Below are 20,492 nucleotides of genomic sequence, written 5' to 3' on the forward strand. Positions count from 1 at the left end.
ACCCTCTCCACTATTATCTCCCACTTGCAGACGCCTGAATCCCGTTCCAGATCTGTAAACCCCGGTTAAATTAGTAGATAATTAGTTAATAAATTATTTTTTAATAAGGAGGATTAGAAATGCGAATATTATATCAAAATAGGGTAGAGCTCATCGAAACGAGAATTTTGACACTAATTTTGAAGAAAACGGTCCAAGAATGGACCGAAAGGACCGAACCGGTTGAACCGGACCCGAACCGGGCTGTCGGTTCAGTCGGACCAGCCCATTAAAAAGAGCCACGGGCTCATTTTCTCTTCATTTCCCTCAGCGACGCAGCAAGCCTCCCAGGGAAGAGAAGAAGAGAAATTCATTTACGTGAAATTCAATTTCCCGTAACTCCTCCGTTCGAGCTCCGATCGCCGCACCGTTTGCGGCCACGCGTTCACTGCGTCGAGCTCTACATTTCTACCGGAACAATTTCATAGGTAACTTGCTATTTCACTCTCAGCTTCATCTTCCCCCAATTTTCGAATTTTAAGTGGGAATATTGAATTTCTTTGATTTCTGATGTTTTAGGATCCAATTAGCTTGAGAAAAACGTTCACTCTTGCTTATGTGAAGCTTGGGTAAGGTGGGGATATGATAATTCTATTTTAATTTCATTAAATTTGAGCTTTGAGTATTAAATTGGGTATATATGTATTATGAATGTGTATTAGGTTGAAAATAAATAATTGGAGCTTGAAATTGTGAATACTGGAACTTGGAGGAAGCGGATTAGTTGAGTTTTGAGGGGCTGTTTTGGTTTTGAATAAATAGCTTTGGTCGTTACGTGGAAATCGGCTAAGGTATGGTTTAGGTTTCTTGCATTTAATATATAATGTTCTGTGAAAACTTAGGCTAGATGACCATTGGATAAGTTGGAATGCAGGTGTATGTTTAATGTTTAGTAATTTATCGATGAATATATTTGGTTGAAGGTTTATTGGATAATTAGTTTTTAATTTTGGATGGTGAATGTTGTTATGTTAATTTGGAGAGAATTATGGTTGAATGTTATTGTTGATTAACTAATGATTTGGTGAATTATTGATTTGAGGTATAACTATTGTGGAGGTTGTTGTGATAATGAGGTATTTTGTGTTAAAAGCCTAGGATTTGTGAACTATGATCCTTAGTTGAATTTTGGTTGTTGGATTTGAATATTGTATGGGTTTAATTGTTGATTTGAAGTAGATTTATTGTGGTGATTGTTATGATGATGAGGAAGGGTATGTTGAATTGAAAAGAAAGCAGGTTTGGACCCGAAAAGGGTGGCAAAGTCCGAGTTTTAGAGGAGATGCTGCCGAAATTTTATAAAAAAATTAGAGATTTTATTTAGATGATTATTTAAAAGAGATTTAGATTTAAGGGTTATATGGTTTGATTTTGAGTTATTAAGATAGTGGGTATGTTTTAAGTTTGAAGTTTGATTCTTAGAAAAGAATGAATTATGCTTTGAATTGAAACTATTGATGGATGGAATGGGAGGTGATATAATGAAGGATAAGGATTGAATATGTTTAATGTATGATGATGAATGAGATGCAATTGGGAATGATGTGGATGTTGATGAATTATAATTGAATTATTTATATGGCTTATGAATTTGAATAATCTGAGATACGAGATTCCCTGGATTAAGTGCCGTGGCTTGCCACCACGTGTACCAGGTTGAAAACTCGATACTCTGTTGACCCTACGACGTAAGTGTGACCGGGCACTATATAAATTCCCGGGAATGTTACCCCCATTGAGCAATATTGATTATTTGAGAAAAATCTATGCATAGACTCTTGGGGATGCACGTCGGGGGACAGTCTAAGGACAATTCAGACTTGTCGGGTTGGCTGGATAACCGACAGATGAGCCTCATCAGCCATAGGACAGGCATGCATCATATGCATATTACTTGAATTACTTGCTTGTGCTCTAATTGGGTGTGCCTATCTGTATTTGCCATGCTAAATGTGTATTTGTTACCTGCAGTAGTTGTAACTTTCTTGTGTTTGCCTTTATCTGTTTATTTGTCTGTGAAAATGCATGATGGAATTGGAGGTATGGAGGAATGGCAGTATAGGACTTAGATTTAAGGTTAAGTTAAGTTAGGATTAAATATTTCTAGGAAACCACCTTTTATGGCTTCTGTTTAATACTTTAAGCTCTACAATCTGAGTGTCGGCGTTCTAGGATTGCCTCTGGCATTCCCAGGACCTTATATATTATGTGTGTGGCACCTTTACCATACTGAGAACCTCCGATTCTCATTCCATACTATGTTGTTAATTTTCAGATGCAGGTCGAGAGGCATCTCGTTAGGCGTCTGGACTCTTGAAGCGGAGTGGTTACTGGGATATTTTGTTATGCTATGATGTATATATATGTACTTAGTTTTCTCTCCGCATGACTTATTCTTTTTGATCCTCTTAGAGGTTTATGGAGAGGCAGGATTGTGTATATGTACTTTTGGGTTTTGGATATGTATGTATATATATGTGTAAATATTCTCCGGCCAGTCTTGACTTCGCAGGCTGAGTTAGGAGCTTGATATTTTGTATCTTTGGCACTCTATTCCTACTTCTGTTATCTTATGTTTGACAGTTACAGTTTTCTTAGCATGCAAGTTAACTCGTTCCTTGAGCGTTGCGCTTTTATCTCGCGATTTTTATTTTCCCTATCCTTCAAGGCTCCTAGCATATTATAACTCTTCTGCTATTATATGTACTTATTTTATTTTAGAGGTCGTAATACCACATCACCTTTGTTTTACGACTTAAGCGTAAAGCTTTGTGTGGTAGGGTGTTACATTAATGGTATCAGAGCAGTTCGTTCCTATAGAGCCTGAAAGACGGACTGATTGTGCTTCTGTGCATTCTCTGTATATGTGTTTATGTGCTATTAGGATATCTGATTGATATATACGGCATAAACGTTTGTGAGCATGCATTTGGAACTTAAAGCATTAGACCTGCGATATTGAGACTGATCAACTTAATATCACTTGTTTGGTGTGTATAGGGACCAGATGTCGACTCGCGGACGCGGTCGCGGGCGAGGTAGAGGTAGGACAGGCACCGTTACTCCTGTACCCACAGGGATTGATCCAGTAGACTTTATGGCTGCCTTGGGAAATATGGCTGCAGCTATGCAGGCAACAGCTGAGGCACTGGGTAATCAGATAAATTAGGGTAATCATGGGAACAATAATGATGAGGACGGTCCTATGATACTTGCTACATTTCTGAAAGTTCGCCTTCCGACTTTTAGGGGAACCTCAAATCCAACTGATGCAGATAATTGGATTCAGGCTATGGAAAGGGCGTTACAGGCACAACAGATTCCTGAAGAGCAATGGGTTGAATTTGGGACTTATCAGTTGCAAGGTGAAGCTCAGTATTGGTGGCAGGGAACACGACGTATCCTGCAGCCTGATGGTGCTGCGATTCCTTGGGAGGTTTTCCGGACAGAGTTCTATAAGAAATACTTTCCTAATTCAGCTAGAAATGCCAAGGAACTTGAATTAATGCAGTTAAAGCAGGGACAAATGACTGTTGCTGAGTATACCAGCAAATTTAAGGAGTTATGTCGCTTTTCTCGTATCTGTCAAGGTGCGCCTGAAGATTTTGCTGAATGGAAGTGTATTAAATATGAGGGAGGTCTTCGGAGCGATATTCTGAGCTTCGTTGCCCCAATGGAGATCAGGGTATTTTCTGAATTGGTGAATAAGAGTAGGGTGGCTGAGGATTGTGTGAGGAAGGCGGCAGCAGAGAAAGGGAGTTTGAGGATGCCTTTTCAGAGGCCTTCAGGGAGGAACTTTGCTCCGAGAGGTAGGAATTTCAAACGTGGAGGTTTTGTTTCGCAGCAGACTCAGGGTCAAGGTAATTACAGAAGGCCGAATATTATTGCTAATCAAGGAAAAAGGTTTGGGAAGCAGCCACAGCAGGATCTGAATTGTCAGAAGTGTGGAAAATATCATCCTGGAGTTCCGTGTAGATTAGGACTTGGAGTGTGCTATTCCTGTGGACATCCCGGGCATATAGCCAGTAATTGCCCTGAGAAGAAGAAGTATGAGACTGGTAGGGTGCAACAGCCGGGGAGAGTATACACTACTTCTACCATTGGTGCTGAGGGATCTGAGACACTTATTAGAGGTAATTGTGAAATGGCTGGTAAAATCTTAAATACTTTATTTGATTCAGGAGCAAGTCATTCATTTATTGCATTTGAAAAGGCCCATGAATTAAGATTGAGAATGGTGGTCTTAGGTTATGATTTGAAAGTATATAATGCTACTCATGAAGCTATGGTGACTAGGATAGAATGTCCACAAGTTCCCTTTCGAGTACAACAGCGTGAATTTGTGCATGATTTGATTTGTTTGCCTATGACTGGTCTTGATCTCATTTTGGGATTGGATTGGTTATCCAAGAATCATGTTTTGCTTGATTGTTCTGAGAAGTCAGTACAGTTTATGCCAGAAGGGTCAGAAGCACCGGTTGTGGTGAATAGTTACTATTTGAACTCTATGATAGTAAACTGTTCTGGAACCGAATGTCAGGGTATTATATTATTAACTGCGGGAGTATCAGGTGATGATCAGAGTTTAGAGCAAATTCCGGTTGTATGTGAATTTCCAAATGTGTTTCCGGATGATATTAATGAATTCCCACCTAACCGAGAGGTTGAATTTGCAATTGAGTTGGTACCTGGATCCGGTCCAATTTCAATTACTCCTTATAGGATGTCGCCTTTAGAAATGGCTGAACTGAAAGCTCAGCTGGAAGATCTGTTGGGTAAGCATTTTATCCGACCAAGTGTTTCTCCGTGGGGAGCGCCAGTGTTACTGGTAAAGAAGAAGGATGGGAGTATGCGGCTGTGTGTCGATTATCGGCAATTGAATAAGATCACTGTGAAGAATAAATATCCGTTGCCTAGAATCGATGATCTAATGGATCAGCTACAGGGTGCCAGTGTGTTTTCTAAGATTGACCTGCGATCTGGATATCATCAGATAAGGGTTAGAGACGAGGATATTCCGAAAACTGCTTTCAGAACCCGTTATGGTCATTATGAGTATACAGTGATGTCTTTCGGGTTAACTAATGCCCCGGCAGTATTTATGGATTATATGAACAGGATTTTTCGACCGTATCTGGACAAGTTTGTTATTGTCTTCATTGATGACATTCTTGTTTATTCTAAGACTGAAGAGGAACATGCTGATCATTTGCGAACTGTGCTGCAAATTCTGAGAGACAGGAAGTTATATGCTAAGCTATCTAAATGTGAGTTCTGGAAGAGTGAAGTGAAGTTTCTTGGCCACGTGGTGAGTAAGCAGGGGGTAGCTGTGGATCCTGCTAAGGTGGAAGCAGTGATGAATTGGGAGCGACCAACTTCAGTGACAGAGATCAGGAGTTTCTTAGGTTTGGCAGGGTATTATCGCAGATTCATTAAGGGATTTTCACAGCTCGCCTTACCTTTAACTAAGTTGACTAGGAAGGATACACCTTTTATCTGGACTCCGGAATGTGAAGAGAGTTTCCAGGCATTGAAGCACAGGTTGACTACTGCACCTGTATTGGTATTACCTGAACCAAGTGAATCGTTTGAAGTGTATTGTGATGCATCTCTGAAAGGGTTGGGGTGTGTTTTGATGCAGCACCAGAATGTTGTAGCATACGCCTCACGGCAGTTAAGGCCGCATGAGATGAATTACCCGACACATGATTTAGAACTTGCTGCTGTTGTGTTTGCTTTAAAGATTTGGAGGCACTACCTCTATGGCATTAAGTTTCATGTTTTCTCAGACCATAAGAGTTTGAAGTATCTTTTTGAGCAGAAAGAGTTGAATATGCGTCAGAGGAGGTGGATGGAGCTTCTGAAAGATTATGATTTTGAATTGAATTATCATCCAGGAAAAGCGAACGTTGTGGCGGACGCTTTGAGTCGGAAGTCTTTATATGCAGCTTGGATGATGCTACGGGAGGAAGAGTTACTAAAGGCATTTCAAGGTTTGAATTTGGGAGTTAGAGAAGAATTTGGAATTTTGTGTTTGAGTCAGTTACAGATTTCAAGTGATTTTAAATCAGAACTTCTGAAGGCTCATCAAGATAGTGAAGCGTTACGTAAGGTATTACCAGCAGTTGAACAGGGAAAACAGTGGAGAATGTCAAAAGGTCAGGATGGTTTATGGAGGTTCAAGAACCGGATTATTGTGCCTGATGTTGGAGACCTACGACAAAGTATCTTGAAGGAAGCTCACAAGAGCGGGTTTTCAATTCACCCAGGGAGCACTAAAATGTATCAGGATCTGAAAGCGATGTTCTGGTGGCCAGGTATGAAGAATGATGTGGCATTGCATGTATCTAAATGTTTAACGTGTCAGAAGGTTAAGATTGAGCATCAGAGACCATCAGGGACCCTTCAGCCTTTGGAGATTCCACAATGGAAATGGGAGAGTATCGCAATGGATTTTGTGATAGGTTTGCCTAGAACCCGATCTGGTTGTGACGCTATTTGGGTGGTTGTGGATCGACTGACAAAATCAGCTCACTTTCTTCCTATCCGAATAAGTTGCACAATGGAGGAATTGGCTCGAATGTATATCAAAGAGATTGTCAGGTTGCATGGTGTGCCTTCTACTATCATATCTGACAGAGATCCTCGTTTCACATCAAGGTTCTGGGGAGCTTTTCAGCGTGCATTTGGGACTCAGTTAAGCTTGAGTACTGCGTATCACCCTCAGACAGATGGTCAGTCAGAAAGAACTATTCAGACCTTGGAAGATATGCTAAGAGCTTGTGTTTTGGACCAACCGGCGAGCTGGGACCGGTATATGCCATTAGTAGAGTTTGCTTATAATAATAGCTATCATGCGAGCATCGGAATGGCTCCATATGAGGCTCTGTATGGCAGGAAATGTCAATCTCCATTGTGTTGGTATGAAACTGAAGAAAGGAGTTTATTAGGGCCTGAGATGATAGCCGAAACGACTGAGCAGATAAAGAAGATTCGTAGTCGAATGCTTATAGCCCAAAGCCGCCAAAAGAGCTATGCTGACCAGAGGCGAAAGCCTTTGGAGTTCGAAGAAGGAGAACATGTCTTTTTGAAAGTTACACCAACCACTGGAGTGGGAAGAGCTATTAAGACCAAGAAACTGAATCCCCGTTATATTGGACCGTTTGAGATTCTGAAAAGAATTGGACCAGTGGCTTATAGAATTGCCTTACCGCCATACCTTTCGAATTTGCACGATGTGTTCCATGTGTCACAGCTTCAGAAGTATAATCCTGACGCAAGTCATGTTCTAGAACCAGAACCAATCCAAGTGAGAGAAGATCTAACACTCCCAGTAATTCCGGTGAGGATTGATGACACCAGTGTTAAACGATTACGAGGAAGGGAAGTATCATTGGTAAAAGTAGCTTGGAAACGAGCTGGTATCGAGAAACATACCTGGGAACTCGAATCAGATATGCGAAAGGACTATCCACATCTCTTTTCAGGTAACTATATTTGAATTTTGAGGGCAAAATTCTTTATTAGGTGGGTAGAATGTAAACCCCGGTTAAATTAGTAGATAATTAGTTAATAAATTATTTTTTAATAAGGAGGATTAGAAATGCGAATATTATATCAAAATAGGGTAGAGCTCATCGAAACGAGAATTTTGACACTAATTTTGAAGAAAACGGTCCAAGAATGGACCGAAAGGACCGAACCGGTTGAACCGGACCCGAACCGGGCTGTCGGTTCAGCCGGACCAGCCCATTAAAAAGAGCCACGGGCTCATTTTCTCTTCATTTCCCTCAGCGACGCAGCAAGCCTCCCAGGGAAGAGAAGAAGAGAAATTCGTTTACGTGAAATTCAATTTCCCGTAACTCCTCCGTTCGAGCTCCGATCGCCGCACCGTTTGCGGCCACGCGTTCACCGCGTCGAGCTCTACATTTCTACCGGAACAATTTCATAGGTAACTTGCTATTTCACTCTCAGCTTCATCTTCCCCCAATTTTCGAATTTTAAGTGGGAATATTGAATTTCTTTGATTTCTGATGTTTTAGGATCCAATTAGCTTGAGAGAAACGTTCACTCTTGCTTATGTGAAGCTTGGGTAAGGTGAGGATATGATAATTCTATTTTAATTTCATTAAATTTGAGCTTTGAGTATTAAATTGGGTATATATGTATTATGAATGTGTATTAGGTTGAAAATAAATAATTGGAGCTTGAAATTGTGAATACTGGAACTTGGAGGAAGCGGATTAGTTGAGTTTTGAGGGGCTGTTTTGGTTTTGAATAAATAGCTTTGGTCGTTACGTGGAAATCGGCTAAGGTATGGTTTAGGTTTCTTGCATTTAATATATAATGTTCTGTGAAAACTTAGGCTAGATGACCATTGGATAAGTTGGAATGCAGGTGTATGTTTAATGTTTAGTAATTTATCGATGAATATATTTGGTTGAAGGTTATTGGATAATTAGTTTTTAATTTTGGATGGTGAATGTTGTTATGTTAATTTGGAGAGAATTATGGTTGAATGTTATTGTTGATTAACTAATGATTTGGTGAATTATTGATTTGAGGTATAACTATTGTGGAGGTTGTTGTGATAATGAGGTATTTTGTGTTAAAAGCCTAGGATTTGTGAACTATGATCCTTAGTTGAATTTTGGTTGTTGGATTTGAATATTGTATGAGTTTAATTGTTGATTTGAAGTAGATTTATTGTGGTGATTGTTATGATGATGAGGAAGGGTATGTTGAATTGAAAAGAAAGCAGGTTTGGACCCGAAAAGGGTGGCAAAGTCCGAGTTTTAGAGGAGATGCTGCCGAAATTTTATAAAAAAATTAGAGATTTTATTTAGATGATTATTTAAAAGAGATTTAGATTTAAGGGTTATATGGTTTGATTTTGAGTTATTAAGATAGTGAGTATGTTTTAAGTTTGAAGTTTGATTCTTAGAAAAGAATGAATTATGCTTTGAATTGAAACTATTGATGGATGGAATGGGAGGTGATATAATGAAGGATAAGGATTGAATATGTTTAATGTATGATGATGAATGAGATGCAATTGGGAATGATGTGGATGTTGATGAATTATAATTGAATTATTTATATGGCTTATGAATTTGAATAATCTGAGATACGAGATTCTCTGGATTAAGTGCCGTGGCTTGCCACCACGTGTACCAGGTTGAAAACTCGATACTCTGTTGACCCTACGACGTAAGTGTGACCGGGCACTATATAAATTCCCGGGAATGTTATCCCCATTGAGCAATATTGATTATTTGAGAAAAATCTATGCATAGACTCTTGGGGATGCACGTCGGGGGACAGTCTAAGGACAATTCAGACTTGTCGGGTTGGCTGGATAACCGACAGATGAGCCTCATCAGCCATAGGACAGGCATGCATCATATGCATATTACTTGAATTACTTGCTTGTGCTCTAATTGGGTGTGCCTATCTGTATTTGCCATGCTAAATGTGTATTTGTTACCTGCAGTAGTTGTAACTTTCTTGTGTTTGCCTTTATCTGTTTATTTGTCTGTGAAAATGCATGATGGAATTGGAGGTATGGAGGAATGGCAGTATAGGACTTAGATTTAAGGTTAAGTTAAGTTAGGATTAAATATTTCTAGGAAACCACCTTTTATGGCTTCTGTTTAATACTTTAAGCTCTACAATCTGAGTGTCGGCGTTCTAGGATTGCCTCTGGCATTCCCAGGACCTTATATATTATGTGTGTGGCACCTTTACCATACTGAGAACCTCCGGTTCTCATTCCATACTATGTTGTTAATTTTCAGATGCAGGTCGAGAGGCATCTCGTTAGGCGTCTGGACTCTTGAAGCGGAGTGGTTACTGGGATATTTTGTTATGCTATGATGTATATATATGTACTTAGTTTTCTCTCCGCATGACTTATTCTTTTTGATCCTCTTAGAGGTTTATGGAGAGGCAGGATTGTGTATATGTACTTTTGGGTTTTGGATATGTATGTATATATATGTGTAAATATTCTCCGGCCAGTCTTGACTTCGCAGGCTGAGTTAGGAGCTTGATATTTTGTATCTTTGGCACTCTATTCCTACTTCTGTTATCTTATGTTTGACAGTTACAGTTTTCTTAGCATGCAAGTTAACTCGTTCCTTGAGCGTTGCGCTTTTATCTCGCGATTTTTATTTTCCCTATCCTTCAAGGCTCCTAGCATATTATAACTCTTCTGCTATTATATGTACTTATTTTATTTTAGAGGTCGTAATACCACATCACCTTTGTTTTACGACTTAAGCGTAAAGCTTTGTGTGGTAGGGTGTTACAAGATCAGTGCAACATCGCCGTAGGGACTAAGACATTTGTGCGCTATGAGGTTCAGCTCAGATCTCAGAGATTCCATCTCCAAATCGACAGTTTGAGAGCTAAGTGACTTCATGCATAACCACCACTACACAGGTCTTGTTGGAAGCCATCATTAGTTGAATAGAAACCATAAACCAGAGCTAGGTAAGAAGTGAAGCATCAGAAAGCTCTTGTTGGACTCGAGAATGTTGCCCTATGTTTTATCATGGTACTGATTAAGCTTTCCTTCCCTTTCTTTTCTTTTTTTTTATAGGGGTTGGGACCGGAATTGTACTTCATTTGGCACCCTGGACCACATCCTTCCAATTACATACCTTTCCTTCAGATTAGTTGTCGGCAGATGCACCTGCCACAGCCCTCCAACTACCAAGTCACATGAAAACCGTAGATCAAGGTGAAGAAGCTCACCGTAGCTAGTTTTTCCGGCAATGCAGCAACTCCAATCTCTGCGTTAGCTATCAGCACTTACTCCTGGAGCGTCGAGATATCCACCAGAGCAGCCTCAACCCCCTGTCTTCCCAAAAAGCTCCTGCCTTCAGTCAAGAATTGTTTCCCAACCTTGAGACAGCCAAATTATCCTTGCAGAGGACGTTCCTGATGGAAATTGGCTTATGCACGACCCAATTTTAGTGGAGAGTTCCCTAATGTGTGAGTCTCGCCACTTCATGCGCTAATGAGTTTGCTTCTCTGGGCACCCAGGTAAAACCACAACTTGGAATGCCTCTTGCTAAATGTCGAATATCATCTAATACAACTTGAATTTCTGCAATTGATGCATGTGACTTTAGTGCTTGAATGAGAAAAGAGTTTGATTAAATTAATTACAAGTGGTGTCATTAGCCATCAGTTGGACACATTTATATTATATATATTGGGCTGGATATTATGTGAGCCAAAAAGTTTTAGAACAATGTATGTAAAATTTTTTTTATAAATGGGCTTAGAGATTTTTTTGTAACAAAAGATTTTTTTTGAATGAAACGCTGATCCGGTTATAACTATCAACACTACTAATTATATTCTCAACAATAATAATACTTAGACACACTTATTACTAGTAGTTATAATATTAATATTAATCATAAATATTAATAACAGTACAAATAACAAAATTCGTAATAATAATAATAATAATAATGTTATTTATATTATTAACATTATAATTTAATATTTTTTTATCCTGATAATTAATCCTAAAAAAATAAATTATGTCAAATTTAGTTATTTAAATTTATAGACTAATTTAGTGATTAAAATTTGTTTAACATCAAGTTGTTCCATTAGTTATTTTTTAAGAAATGAATTAAGATAAAATATAAAACAAAAAAATTATGTATAAATATTATAATAAAAAACAGGAAAGCTCTTATTATTCTATTAAGTTGTATTATTAATATTAATGTTGGTAATAATATTATGACTTTTGTTATTATTAATATTCTATTTGTCTTAATCATGTCAGATGATATGTATGCCTCAAACGGATTTAAGCTTTCTCCTGGTATAATGACACATTCAACAAAATCTTGTAATTTGAATCGAGGGGTCTTCAGTCTCTCGAATGGTTCTCTTTTTTTGAACTGAAAACTCCATTAACCATTGAGAATAATTAACTATTGAATAGTGGTAGTAATGAATCAGTTTTTTTTTTTTGTTTTGGTTAAGAGATCATCTTTTTATACCAATAAATTATAATTCAAATAATATAGTTTCTCTATCTTTATTTAAAGGTTTCGAATTTGAGTCTCACTCCTAACTTTACAAAAAAAAAAAACATCTTTTCATTCAACTTGGCTTTTTATTACAAAAAATAATTCCTAAGCTTATTTAACTATTTGGTCCCAAAAATAAACATCAATGAGAAGAAGTCCAACCAAAAAAAAACTAACCAACTTACTAATTAACCTTTATCATCGTAGTCGAGGCTTGGAGCTAATGTCAGTATCTTCTGCCTCACAAGAAGCTGCACCTGAGTTCAAGTTTTATGAGAAAAAAAAAAAGAAACCTTTAAATGAACTCATGTATTGTGTATGTGTAAGTGTGTTGTGTAGATGTGTAATATATGAATAATATCTACGATTACAAATTGTCTAATCCATCTGACAAAAAGAAAAAAAAAAACCTTAATCATAGTAATTAACAATCCTTACATGCTAAAAGCACCTGACCATTTTACCAAAACTTTCGCTGCACACTCTGCTTTTACCGCAATTTTTATCTCTTTCAAGAGACATTTGTCATTCATACACTCATTTAAAACAAAATCTACACATGTAGATATCTTCTCTAAATCTACATGAAAAATTTGACCTTAATTTAAATATAAAAATTACTCTAATTTATACATATAATCATATAAAAGCATTAGTTAATCGTATCTTGATGTAATCAACTAATCAAGTAAAATAAATTTCATCTAATTTTTAAATAATTAATTAATCATCTTCTAATTTTTTTTTACTACTAGTTTTTTAGTTAATTAAATCAAATTATCCTAACATATTAACTAATTAATTAAATCAAAATAATATAAAATATAAATTTTCTAACACGTCTTTTAACTAATTATATTAAAATATCTTAACATTAACACTAAACTAATTAAATTAAAAGAATCTTAAATATCAAAATTTTAACATGTCTTCTAACTAACTAAATCAAAATATTCTAACATGTGAACTAATTAATTAAATTAAAATAAAAAAAAGATAAATCAACCTCAAAATCGAATCCCCTAATTACTCGCATTTAGTCAGTTGATATCCCCTAAACACATATACTGTCGGCTTGCCATATATTTTTTATACTTGAGAGAATTTCAAAAACTGAGTAAACAAACTTTCTAAATTTACCAAGATATCTTCAAACAAGCATCTTTTGGTTTTCTACCATATTTTAGATATTTTTCGCTTTTATTATATATCCAAGTGCATCCGAAATATGTTAAAAATCAAATATTCCTTATTTCAGATACATAATACTCGAAATCTAATTTTTTTTTTTTTTAACTAAATTTCTAGTGTTCGAAATATGATACATTACACTTGAAGATAAATTTTTGCACATTTCAATAAATAAAGAATTTAATTAATTTAAATGAAAAAAATCCTTATATCTTATCCTCAACCATCTATGTCATCTAGGTCTTGAAAAGGACAACCCACCATCAAGCTATAGAATCTCAACATCATATAGATTATATTCTGAAATATTACTTGCTAAAGAATCAAATTTCACTCTTAGACATAATGAAAAATCTTTTGAGCTTTAACAATTACAACTCAGGAAAATTACCTCCAAGTTAGGTTATATTACAAATGTCACCACCCATTTATAAAATACACACTAAATTTCCTTATAAGTATATGACATTTGATATCTTTATATTTTCTAAAATAACATTAACTAGTGAATGCTTCCGTGCACAAAAATGAATAATTTAGACTTAATAATACAATGATTTATGATTGCTTTCTATAAAAACTGAATTAAAGAAAGAATGCTTTATCATAATAATATATGAATGCTCCTACCTTAAACCAAATTTGCGTTCATAAAGATACTTAATCAAAATCTTAGCAGAATTATCTGAACAATGTGTCATGTGTTACCAAAAAATCTTACAGATTTGGATACAGTAAAACGAAAACTCACCAATGTACTTTTCATCCCTTACTGAATGTACTATTTCTATACTTCGTAGATACATGAAAAAAAAAATGTATTTTTAATGACATATTTCTTTGGCATAGGGTTATTTGACTTTGTATATTTTAATATAATCTTCTTGGCTGAGTTAAAATTGAAGAAGCATGTAGTGACAAACAAACTAATTCAGGGAAATGGAAGAAGTTGATTAAGGAAAATGAGCATTTTGCCTTAATGTTTTTAAACTACAACAATGTGCATCTGATCGATGACTTGTTGACTGGTTCTTTTGAACCAAAAATATTTTCAGTTTTATCCAAAAGAAGAAAAAGAATCACATCCTTGAGATCTGAAGTATATTAGTAGTTTCAAGCATCTCATGCCTAACAACAGAAACTAGAGGCAGATTATTTTGCACATGGCCTAGTTTCTCTAGAAGGTATCTTTGACAGTTTTCAGCAGCCATCATCCCAGCAGAGTAAGCTCCATGTACAGATCCTTGGTGGTCATCCATGCAAACAGCTTCCCCACCAAAGAACAGATTACCAACAGGCATCCGCAGCCTGTCGTACACGTCCTCCGGCTTCCCAACTAAATCATATGTGTAACAGCCGAGAGAGTTTGGATCGGTTCCCCAACGTGATACAAGATACTGAACCTGAAAAGGTTTTAACATAGTATGAATTAAGGTTCCTTAAGTAAGAAGGTAAGATGTAGAGAATAAAGAAATACATTGAGGTTTGGTTACTGGAGAACACAAATTTGTTTGGAGAATACGATACAGAAACAGAAAAGATATCTCTATCCAAAGAAACAAATTTTCTGTCATCCCAAAAACTTGCAAAAAGACTGAGAGATGAACTTACTGGGTCGGACGCATCAGGAAACATCTTCTTGAGCTGCTGCATTACAAAATTTGCAGCCGACTCATTGGATAGCTTCTCAAGGTCATAAGCAAACCTGCCAGCCGCCATATATACAAGAATCGGATGGCCTGTTGCTTTATGTAGATTGAGAAAATAACCACAGGCATAAGAGGTGGGTGCAACAATGCCCAAGAGTTCTACATTAGGCCAAAACACTTTGTCAAATCTTAGAGCAATCTTGTTCTCATTGCCCAAACCAAGATCTGCAATTGCAGCAACCTTCCAATCAGGCAGTTTCGGTATAAATTCGATCAAATTGGCCTTTAGGATTCCGACAGGAACTGTTACAATAACGGCGTCCGCTACAAAGTTTGTGCCATTTTCAAGTGTGACCATTATCTTATTGAACCCATTTGATATCTTTGTCACCCTACATGGTGAGGTTTCAAAGAAGGATCAAAACCTTACACCATAACTCCTAATCACCAGAAGAGGGTAAGATACAGCAGAATAAAGACATGTATTCTCATTACTAACATCAATAAAAACTAAAATAAATTCAAAGTTCTATGGGTTCAGAGGACAATGCAATAAGATTGATCAAGTTAAACTTGGCAAATAATGCCCAAGATAATTCAATTGTATAAATCTTAGCATGATTTTTCATCAACAGTTCTATTGGATTATCTTGGCGCATCTAACATTGAAGCATTTTAAGGCATTGCCGGGTTCAGATTATAAATTGGGTGCTGCCACATCAAAATTTTAGACTCAAGTTACAGTCAAATGAGTTTGAAAACTGAAATGAATTTTGATCCTAATCTCCGAGTGACAAAATATTTATTTTTTAGCTTTTTTCCCCTCCCATCTTTATATATCCTGGCCTTGGTATGACATAGTGAATTGTAATAATTTCTTCCTCCTTTCTCCTTTCATTTTCCCATAACAAATCAGAAAAAACGACCATGCAGCTAAGTCATGCGATAAATTATGCAGGCATGCCTGTGATTCAAGCGTATATCCAGATTTTTTGCAAGAGCTTTAATAACAGGATCATATCCTTCTACCATTAGTCCATGACCACCAGAAAGGACGTGTTCCTATAAGAAAATTGATATAATTACTTGACATGGAAGTTTAAGGGTAATAAGGATCTTGTATCATTCAAGAAATATTGAGGAACTCACCTGATCCCAAGTTTTCAGTGATATCATATCTGCATCAGCAGCAAACCAAGCTTCCATTCTGCATATATACCATTGTAGCACTTCATGGGAAAGTCCTTGCTGCCTGAAAAGAAAACTTTGTCAGCAATAAGGATAGATTGAAAAACTTCAAGCCTCAATGCTTATACATTACTCTCTTTATTTCAAACTATATGTCACTTTGGAAATTTGGTACATTCATAACTGAAATGGATCTTGATATAAATTAAATCCAAATGCATTGCATTGTTAATATACCAAACTTTCAAAGTGACAGATACTTTGGAATAAAGAGAGTATCTTCTCTTAACATCTGGTAAATCTCTTACCTTAGTTCTGGATGGCTATTCAGCACAACCGAAATTGCTTGTTGAACTGACATGTCATCAGGATCCTCATCCCTCACTTTTCCTGTCTAGAGATGTCAACAGAAAAGCCTTTAGATTCCCCTTTAAGATGATTGTAATTGCCTTCAGGAATAAAAAGCAGCACAAGCCGTAAGCTACTAGATCTTACCTCTTCTAGAATTCTCTTAAAAGTTTCCCCAACGTCCATGACTATTTGCTGGGGAACTTGATGACCATCTGTGTTAAAAAGCATGCAACTGGAAAGGCAAAAAGTGGTTACAGCAAAGCAGAAGTAGTAGAAGTGGAAAAAAAAAAAAAACACACAAATCAATAATAGAGTTATCAATAATAGTTTGGCAAATTTGCATATAACTACGAAGGATTTAGAAAAAATACTATTGCTGCATCATAAACCTCCAATTGCAACAATTAAATTGAATTACAGAAAGATAAATAATTATTCTGATTATTACCTTTCCAAATCATGGTCATATAAGATAGAGTCATCACCACTGGTACGATATAACGTAAGCCCTAAACCACGTATGAGCGGAGCCAAGGGATTCTCATTGCAGACACCATGTAGCCTAAAAAATAATCAAGAAATAACTGATCTTTATGCCTGGAAAATAAATGCAAAAATTAAGTTCATCTTTTATCTTCAATACAATGTGTTAGAAACAAAGGCAGTTCCATTGAAGAATTTGAACTCTACCATGATGCTCCCATATCCACAGGACAACCAAAGGAGTAATCAGTATTAATGCGGCCACCGAGCCTATCCCGTGACTCTAGTATAGTAACCTATCCGAATGATTGAGAATAAGACAAAGCAGAAAGCAAGAGAAAATCTTTCTGCTGACCTAATTAAAGAAGATAGAAAGAATAAACAAAGATGAAGTATAATCATAAGTTTGTGACAATATGGCACCTCAAAAGATGCATCATACAGACTACGCGCAGCGGCAAGCCCTGATATACCGGCACCAATAACAATAACAGAAGGAAGAGGACTGCATTGCCTCTCAATGTGTGAGGCAACAATCTTGCCTGTTCATTAGACACCAAAATCAGAAAGGGAAAAGAAAATCCTCATATGTGAAATAGAATAAACTAAATAAACCATAAAAGGAAGAATCTCTCTTTTTACTGAACAAAAATAAATAGGAAAACCATCAATACAAGAATGTTATCCATTATGTACAGGAAATATCCTAGAAAGACAGAACTGTGAATTCCATCAGCAAAACAATTAAACAATTGATGGAAACCAAAGAAAGTGCTTCTTAAAGAATAAAGATCCTTGTGTTATATACTCCAGTACAAGAAGTGAATTGTTGACAAAACACATTTCATTTCTCTGAATTTCACAAAATGTAAAAATATTGGCCACTTTGGGCTAGAGGATGAACTCCTTTGTCAAGTTCCAGGGTCATTCATTCTCAATCATGAATAAACATATTAAAAAATATTCCCCCAAACACTGAGCTCATAAGTTTTTAGAGAAGAAACTATACAGAATATCTTGAAATTAACAATGGCTGAACTGATTAGATAACAATTCGGTACATGAAGATTCTAAATAGATATCAATGCAAAGATGCAACAGTTATCCCGTTGGACTATATATCGGCCTCAGACACAAAACAATTCTTCAAATATTCCAAATCTCAATATTTAATACAAAATGAAGTATGAGATTGACACAGACAAACCAAATGAAACAAATAGAATCATACTAATTAGATAATGGGATCATGTGCTGGGAACTTGGTAGCTATTCCGTGATCTAATTATATTCTCCCTGATTATGGATATGAAAATGGACCACAAGAGAAAACAATATGGACAATATATATATAAAACCCTTCTTTGTCCAAGGTTGTTGATACAAATGACTTTATAAAATTTTACACTGCCAATATATCAGTAAATTTTCTGTTATTGAGCATACTACACTGCATATTAATGTGACAATTTATGGCAGATACAGTGCTCAATCATTTTAGGTGGTGTAGCATGATTAAGATCTTAATTGTTCATAATTGGAATCGTTGACATGAAAATCATCAACAATTAACAACACTAATACATTTGCATAATAGTGGCAAGTACCTCAACATGAAAATTAGAAGTACAAGAAAAAAAAAAAAAAAAAAGTTAAACTTTTCAAGTTTCAACCAATGAATGAATATGAAGAGCAAAAGTATCACATAAGGGTCAAATCGCACGCAAGCTATTTTGGCTAAAAAATTTTAACTTACCAGCTTCCTACCAACTCTGAAACCTAAGGTTTGCAACAAAAAATATTAATTTTTTTTTTAAATGAACAGAAGTTGAAGATAATGAGCTAAGGAAACCGTAAGGAATATTATAACACTTAAAAGTATAAGAAAGAATGGAGAAAAGAAAAATGACTAACCGTCTATGAGATTGGTGGAGAACAATTCCTTAGGGTCCATTAGAGAATAAAAGCCAAAAAAGAAAAAAGATCAGCGAAGTTGGAAAAGGTAGGTAAATTGGTGAAAAAGGTATGTTGAGATGAAGCAATGGGATGAGAGAAGAGATTCGTGTGTTTGATTGCAAAGAAGAAGAATAATCGGGGAATTGAGCAATGCCTGTATTGTGTTTGTATTTATGCCCCCCTCTCTCTCTCTCTCTCTTTCCTTCATCAATAGACAGAAACAGAACGCTTTCTCTCTCTCTCTCTCTCTCTCTCTCTCTGCCAATCCAGAGAGACGCAATGCAACGGTACTATGGTGAAATGCGACTAACAAATACCCGCCAAACACTGTCTCCATGGAATTATTATTATTATTATTATTATTATTATTATTATTATTATTATTATTATTATTATTATTATTATAGTTGTAGGATTTTCGAAGGAGATACAAAAATAAAAACATTTTCTTTTTATCTAAAAAAAAAAGAGTTTGAAATTTTAATGAAATTAAATGTATTAGTTTCTTTTCATTAATATTCCTACAATTTTAATTTTATTCTTAACAAATGTCTATCATTAATTATTAAATCAAGGGTGTTTCAAAAGGTTTCCTTCCGCGACATGGTGACTGGACAGAAGTCTGTAGAACCTATGCACAATTACTCAAGAGGGGGGGTGAATTGAGTATTGCAACAACAATGAATCTTTTTGCGGAAGTTAAAGACAATATATAAAAGTGTTATTGTACTAGTATTTTTCCAAGAGCTTAACTCAATTGCTAAGCATTTATAAGGAGCTTTTACTTTCCAATAGACACCAACTCAAATAAATTGATCAAGCTTTTCACCAATCGGACTTAAGCTATTCCTTAAGTACTTACGAAGCTACTTTTCGATCACAATTTATTTGCTCAAAGGTAAAAGACAATAATATTAAAGAGATGAGTTTGGAGAGATGCAAACGCTATTTAGAGTGGTTCGGCACAATCCTTGTCCTACGTCCACTTTCTTTCTCAATCGCTATTGAGAAGTTCCACTATTGCCAAGTTTCAAGGTGCTCGCGCAAAACCTTTTACAATCCGAGTCCTTAGTTTCTAACACCTCACGGTATATGATCACCACTCGTATACTAACCCACTCTACTTAGAGATACCTTCTCTAAGATTTGCCTTGAGTACTTAGTATACTTCTTTGGTATCCTCACCGACTATAGTGTTTATAACTCTTGACTCAACCTTGGAGATCACACTCCAATTTACAAAGTGTTACAAGAAAACAATTCTCAAAGAATTGTTGAGATGAAATGAGTACTCTCTAGAAGAGTGTATGATTACAAGTTTAGCACTATTGAACCAATTGATATTGCTCTCTCAAATTGTGTATTATAACACCTTAAAAATGTGTAGAATGAAAGAATATGAACAAGATAGTTTGCAAATACTCACGTGTATGAAATAAGGCTTCAATCCATCTATTTATAGACTCCCCAAACCTTAGAAACGTTGGGGAGTTAATGGGATGGAGCCGTTTTGTCAAAACTAGCCGTTTTTTATGTTTTTTAATCATTTGCATCGATGCATAACACTTTGCAT

The 20,492-nt window shown here is 36.1% G+C and overlaps 2 protein-coding genes and 1 long non-coding RNA gene across 16 annotated transcripts; 2 read left to right on the top strand and 1 right to left on the bottom strand.

The window, feature by feature from the left end:
• The first annotated feature begins 298 nt into the window (after positions 1–298).
• LOC140180908 (uncharacterized) lies at positions 299–2,675 on the top strand. Its single transcript, XR_011875027.1, has 4 exons — positions 299–467; positions 559–613; positions 702–830; positions 2,315–2,675. It is a non-coding gene; the product is annotated as an uncharacterized lncRNA (long non-coding RNA).
• Positions 2,676–3,147: 472 nt separating this feature from the next.
• Positions 3,148–10,134, top strand: LOC140180907 (uncharacterized). 8 transcript variants are annotated; one of them, XR_011875024.1, is made up of 4 exons: positions 7,822–7,990; positions 8,082–8,136; positions 8,225–8,353; positions 9,837–10,134. XR_011875024.1 is itself a non-coding variant. In XM_072222521.1 (3 exons), the coding sequence occupies exons 1-2, from the start codon at positions 3,245–3,247 to the stop codon at positions 8,090–8,092; spliced, it is 939 nt and encodes a 312-aa protein (XP_072078622.1). In that variant the 5' UTR covers positions 3,148–3,244; the 3' UTR covers positions 8,093–8,131; positions 8,225–8,298. The 8 variants fall into 8 exon arrangements, 4 of the variants coding, with proteins under 4 accessions (XP_072078622.1, XP_072078621.1, XP_072078620.1 ...); XR_011875025.1 differs by having other exon boundaries at positions 8,082–8,131; XM_072222521.1 differs by lacking the exons at positions 7,822–7,990; positions 9,837–10,134 and adding an exon at positions 3,148–4,172 and having other exon boundaries at positions 8,082–8,131; positions 8,225–8,298.
• Positions 10,135–14,222: 4,088 nt separating this feature from the next.
• On the bottom strand, positions 14,223–19,202 carry LOC112766845 (probable polyamine oxidase 4). Of its 7 annotated transcripts, none has more exons than XM_025812742.3 (10): positions 18,878–19,202; positions 17,387–17,505; positions 17,171–17,259; positions 16,929–17,042; positions 16,625–16,712; positions 16,438–16,523; positions 16,091–16,193; positions 15,906–16,003; positions 14,904–15,333; positions 14,223–14,695 (listed from the first exon to the last, which is right to left on the bottom strand). In XM_025812742.3, the coding sequence occupies exons 1-10, from the start codon at positions 18,915–18,917 to the stop codon at positions 14,372–14,374; spliced, it is 1,491 nt and encodes a 496-aa protein (XP_025668527.1). In that variant the 5' UTR covers positions 18,918–19,202; the 3' UTR covers positions 14,223–14,371. The 7 variants fall into 7 exon arrangements, with proteins under 7 accessions (XP_025668527.1, XP_072078626.1, XP_072078627.1 ...); XM_072222525.1 differs by lacking the exon at positions 18,878–19,202 and adding an exon at positions 18,720–18,833; XM_072222526.1 differs by lacking the exon at positions 18,878–19,202 and adding an exon at positions 17,973–18,100.
• Between the last annotated feature and the right edge of the window lie 1,290 nt (positions 19,203–20,492).

The sequence above is a fragment of the Arachis hypogaea genome, chromosome 17, assembly GCF_003086295.3.
Source record: "Arachis hypogaea cultivar Tifrunner chromosome 17, arahy.Tifrunner.gnm2.J5K5, whole genome shotgun sequence".
Taxonomy (NCBI): Eukaryota; Viridiplantae; Streptophyta; class Magnoliopsida; order Fabales; family Fabaceae; genus Arachis; species Arachis hypogaea.

Bases quoted from the DNA above. Each gene is read 5' to 3' on its own strand.
- LOC140180907 (XM_072222518.1), top strand. From the start codon at position 3,245: ATGATACTTGCTACATTTCTGAAAGTTCGCCTTCCGACTTTTAGGGGA. The intron at 4,173-9,836 runs GTAATTGTGAAA...GTTAATTTTCAG, and splicing joins ATCTGAGACACTTATTAGAG to ATGCAGGTCGAGAGGCATCT.
- LOC112766845 (XM_025812742.3), bottom strand. From the start codon at position 18,917: ATGGACCCTAAGGAATTGTTCTCCACCAATCTCATAGACG. The intron at 17,260-17,386 runs GTGCCATATTGT...TCATTCGGATAG, and splicing joins TGTATGATGCATCTTTTGAG to GTTACTATACTAGAGTCACG. The intron at 16,004-16,090 runs GTGAGTTCCTCA...ATTTTCTTATAG, and splicing joins CACTGAAAACTTGGGATCAG to GAACACGTCCTTTCTGGTGG.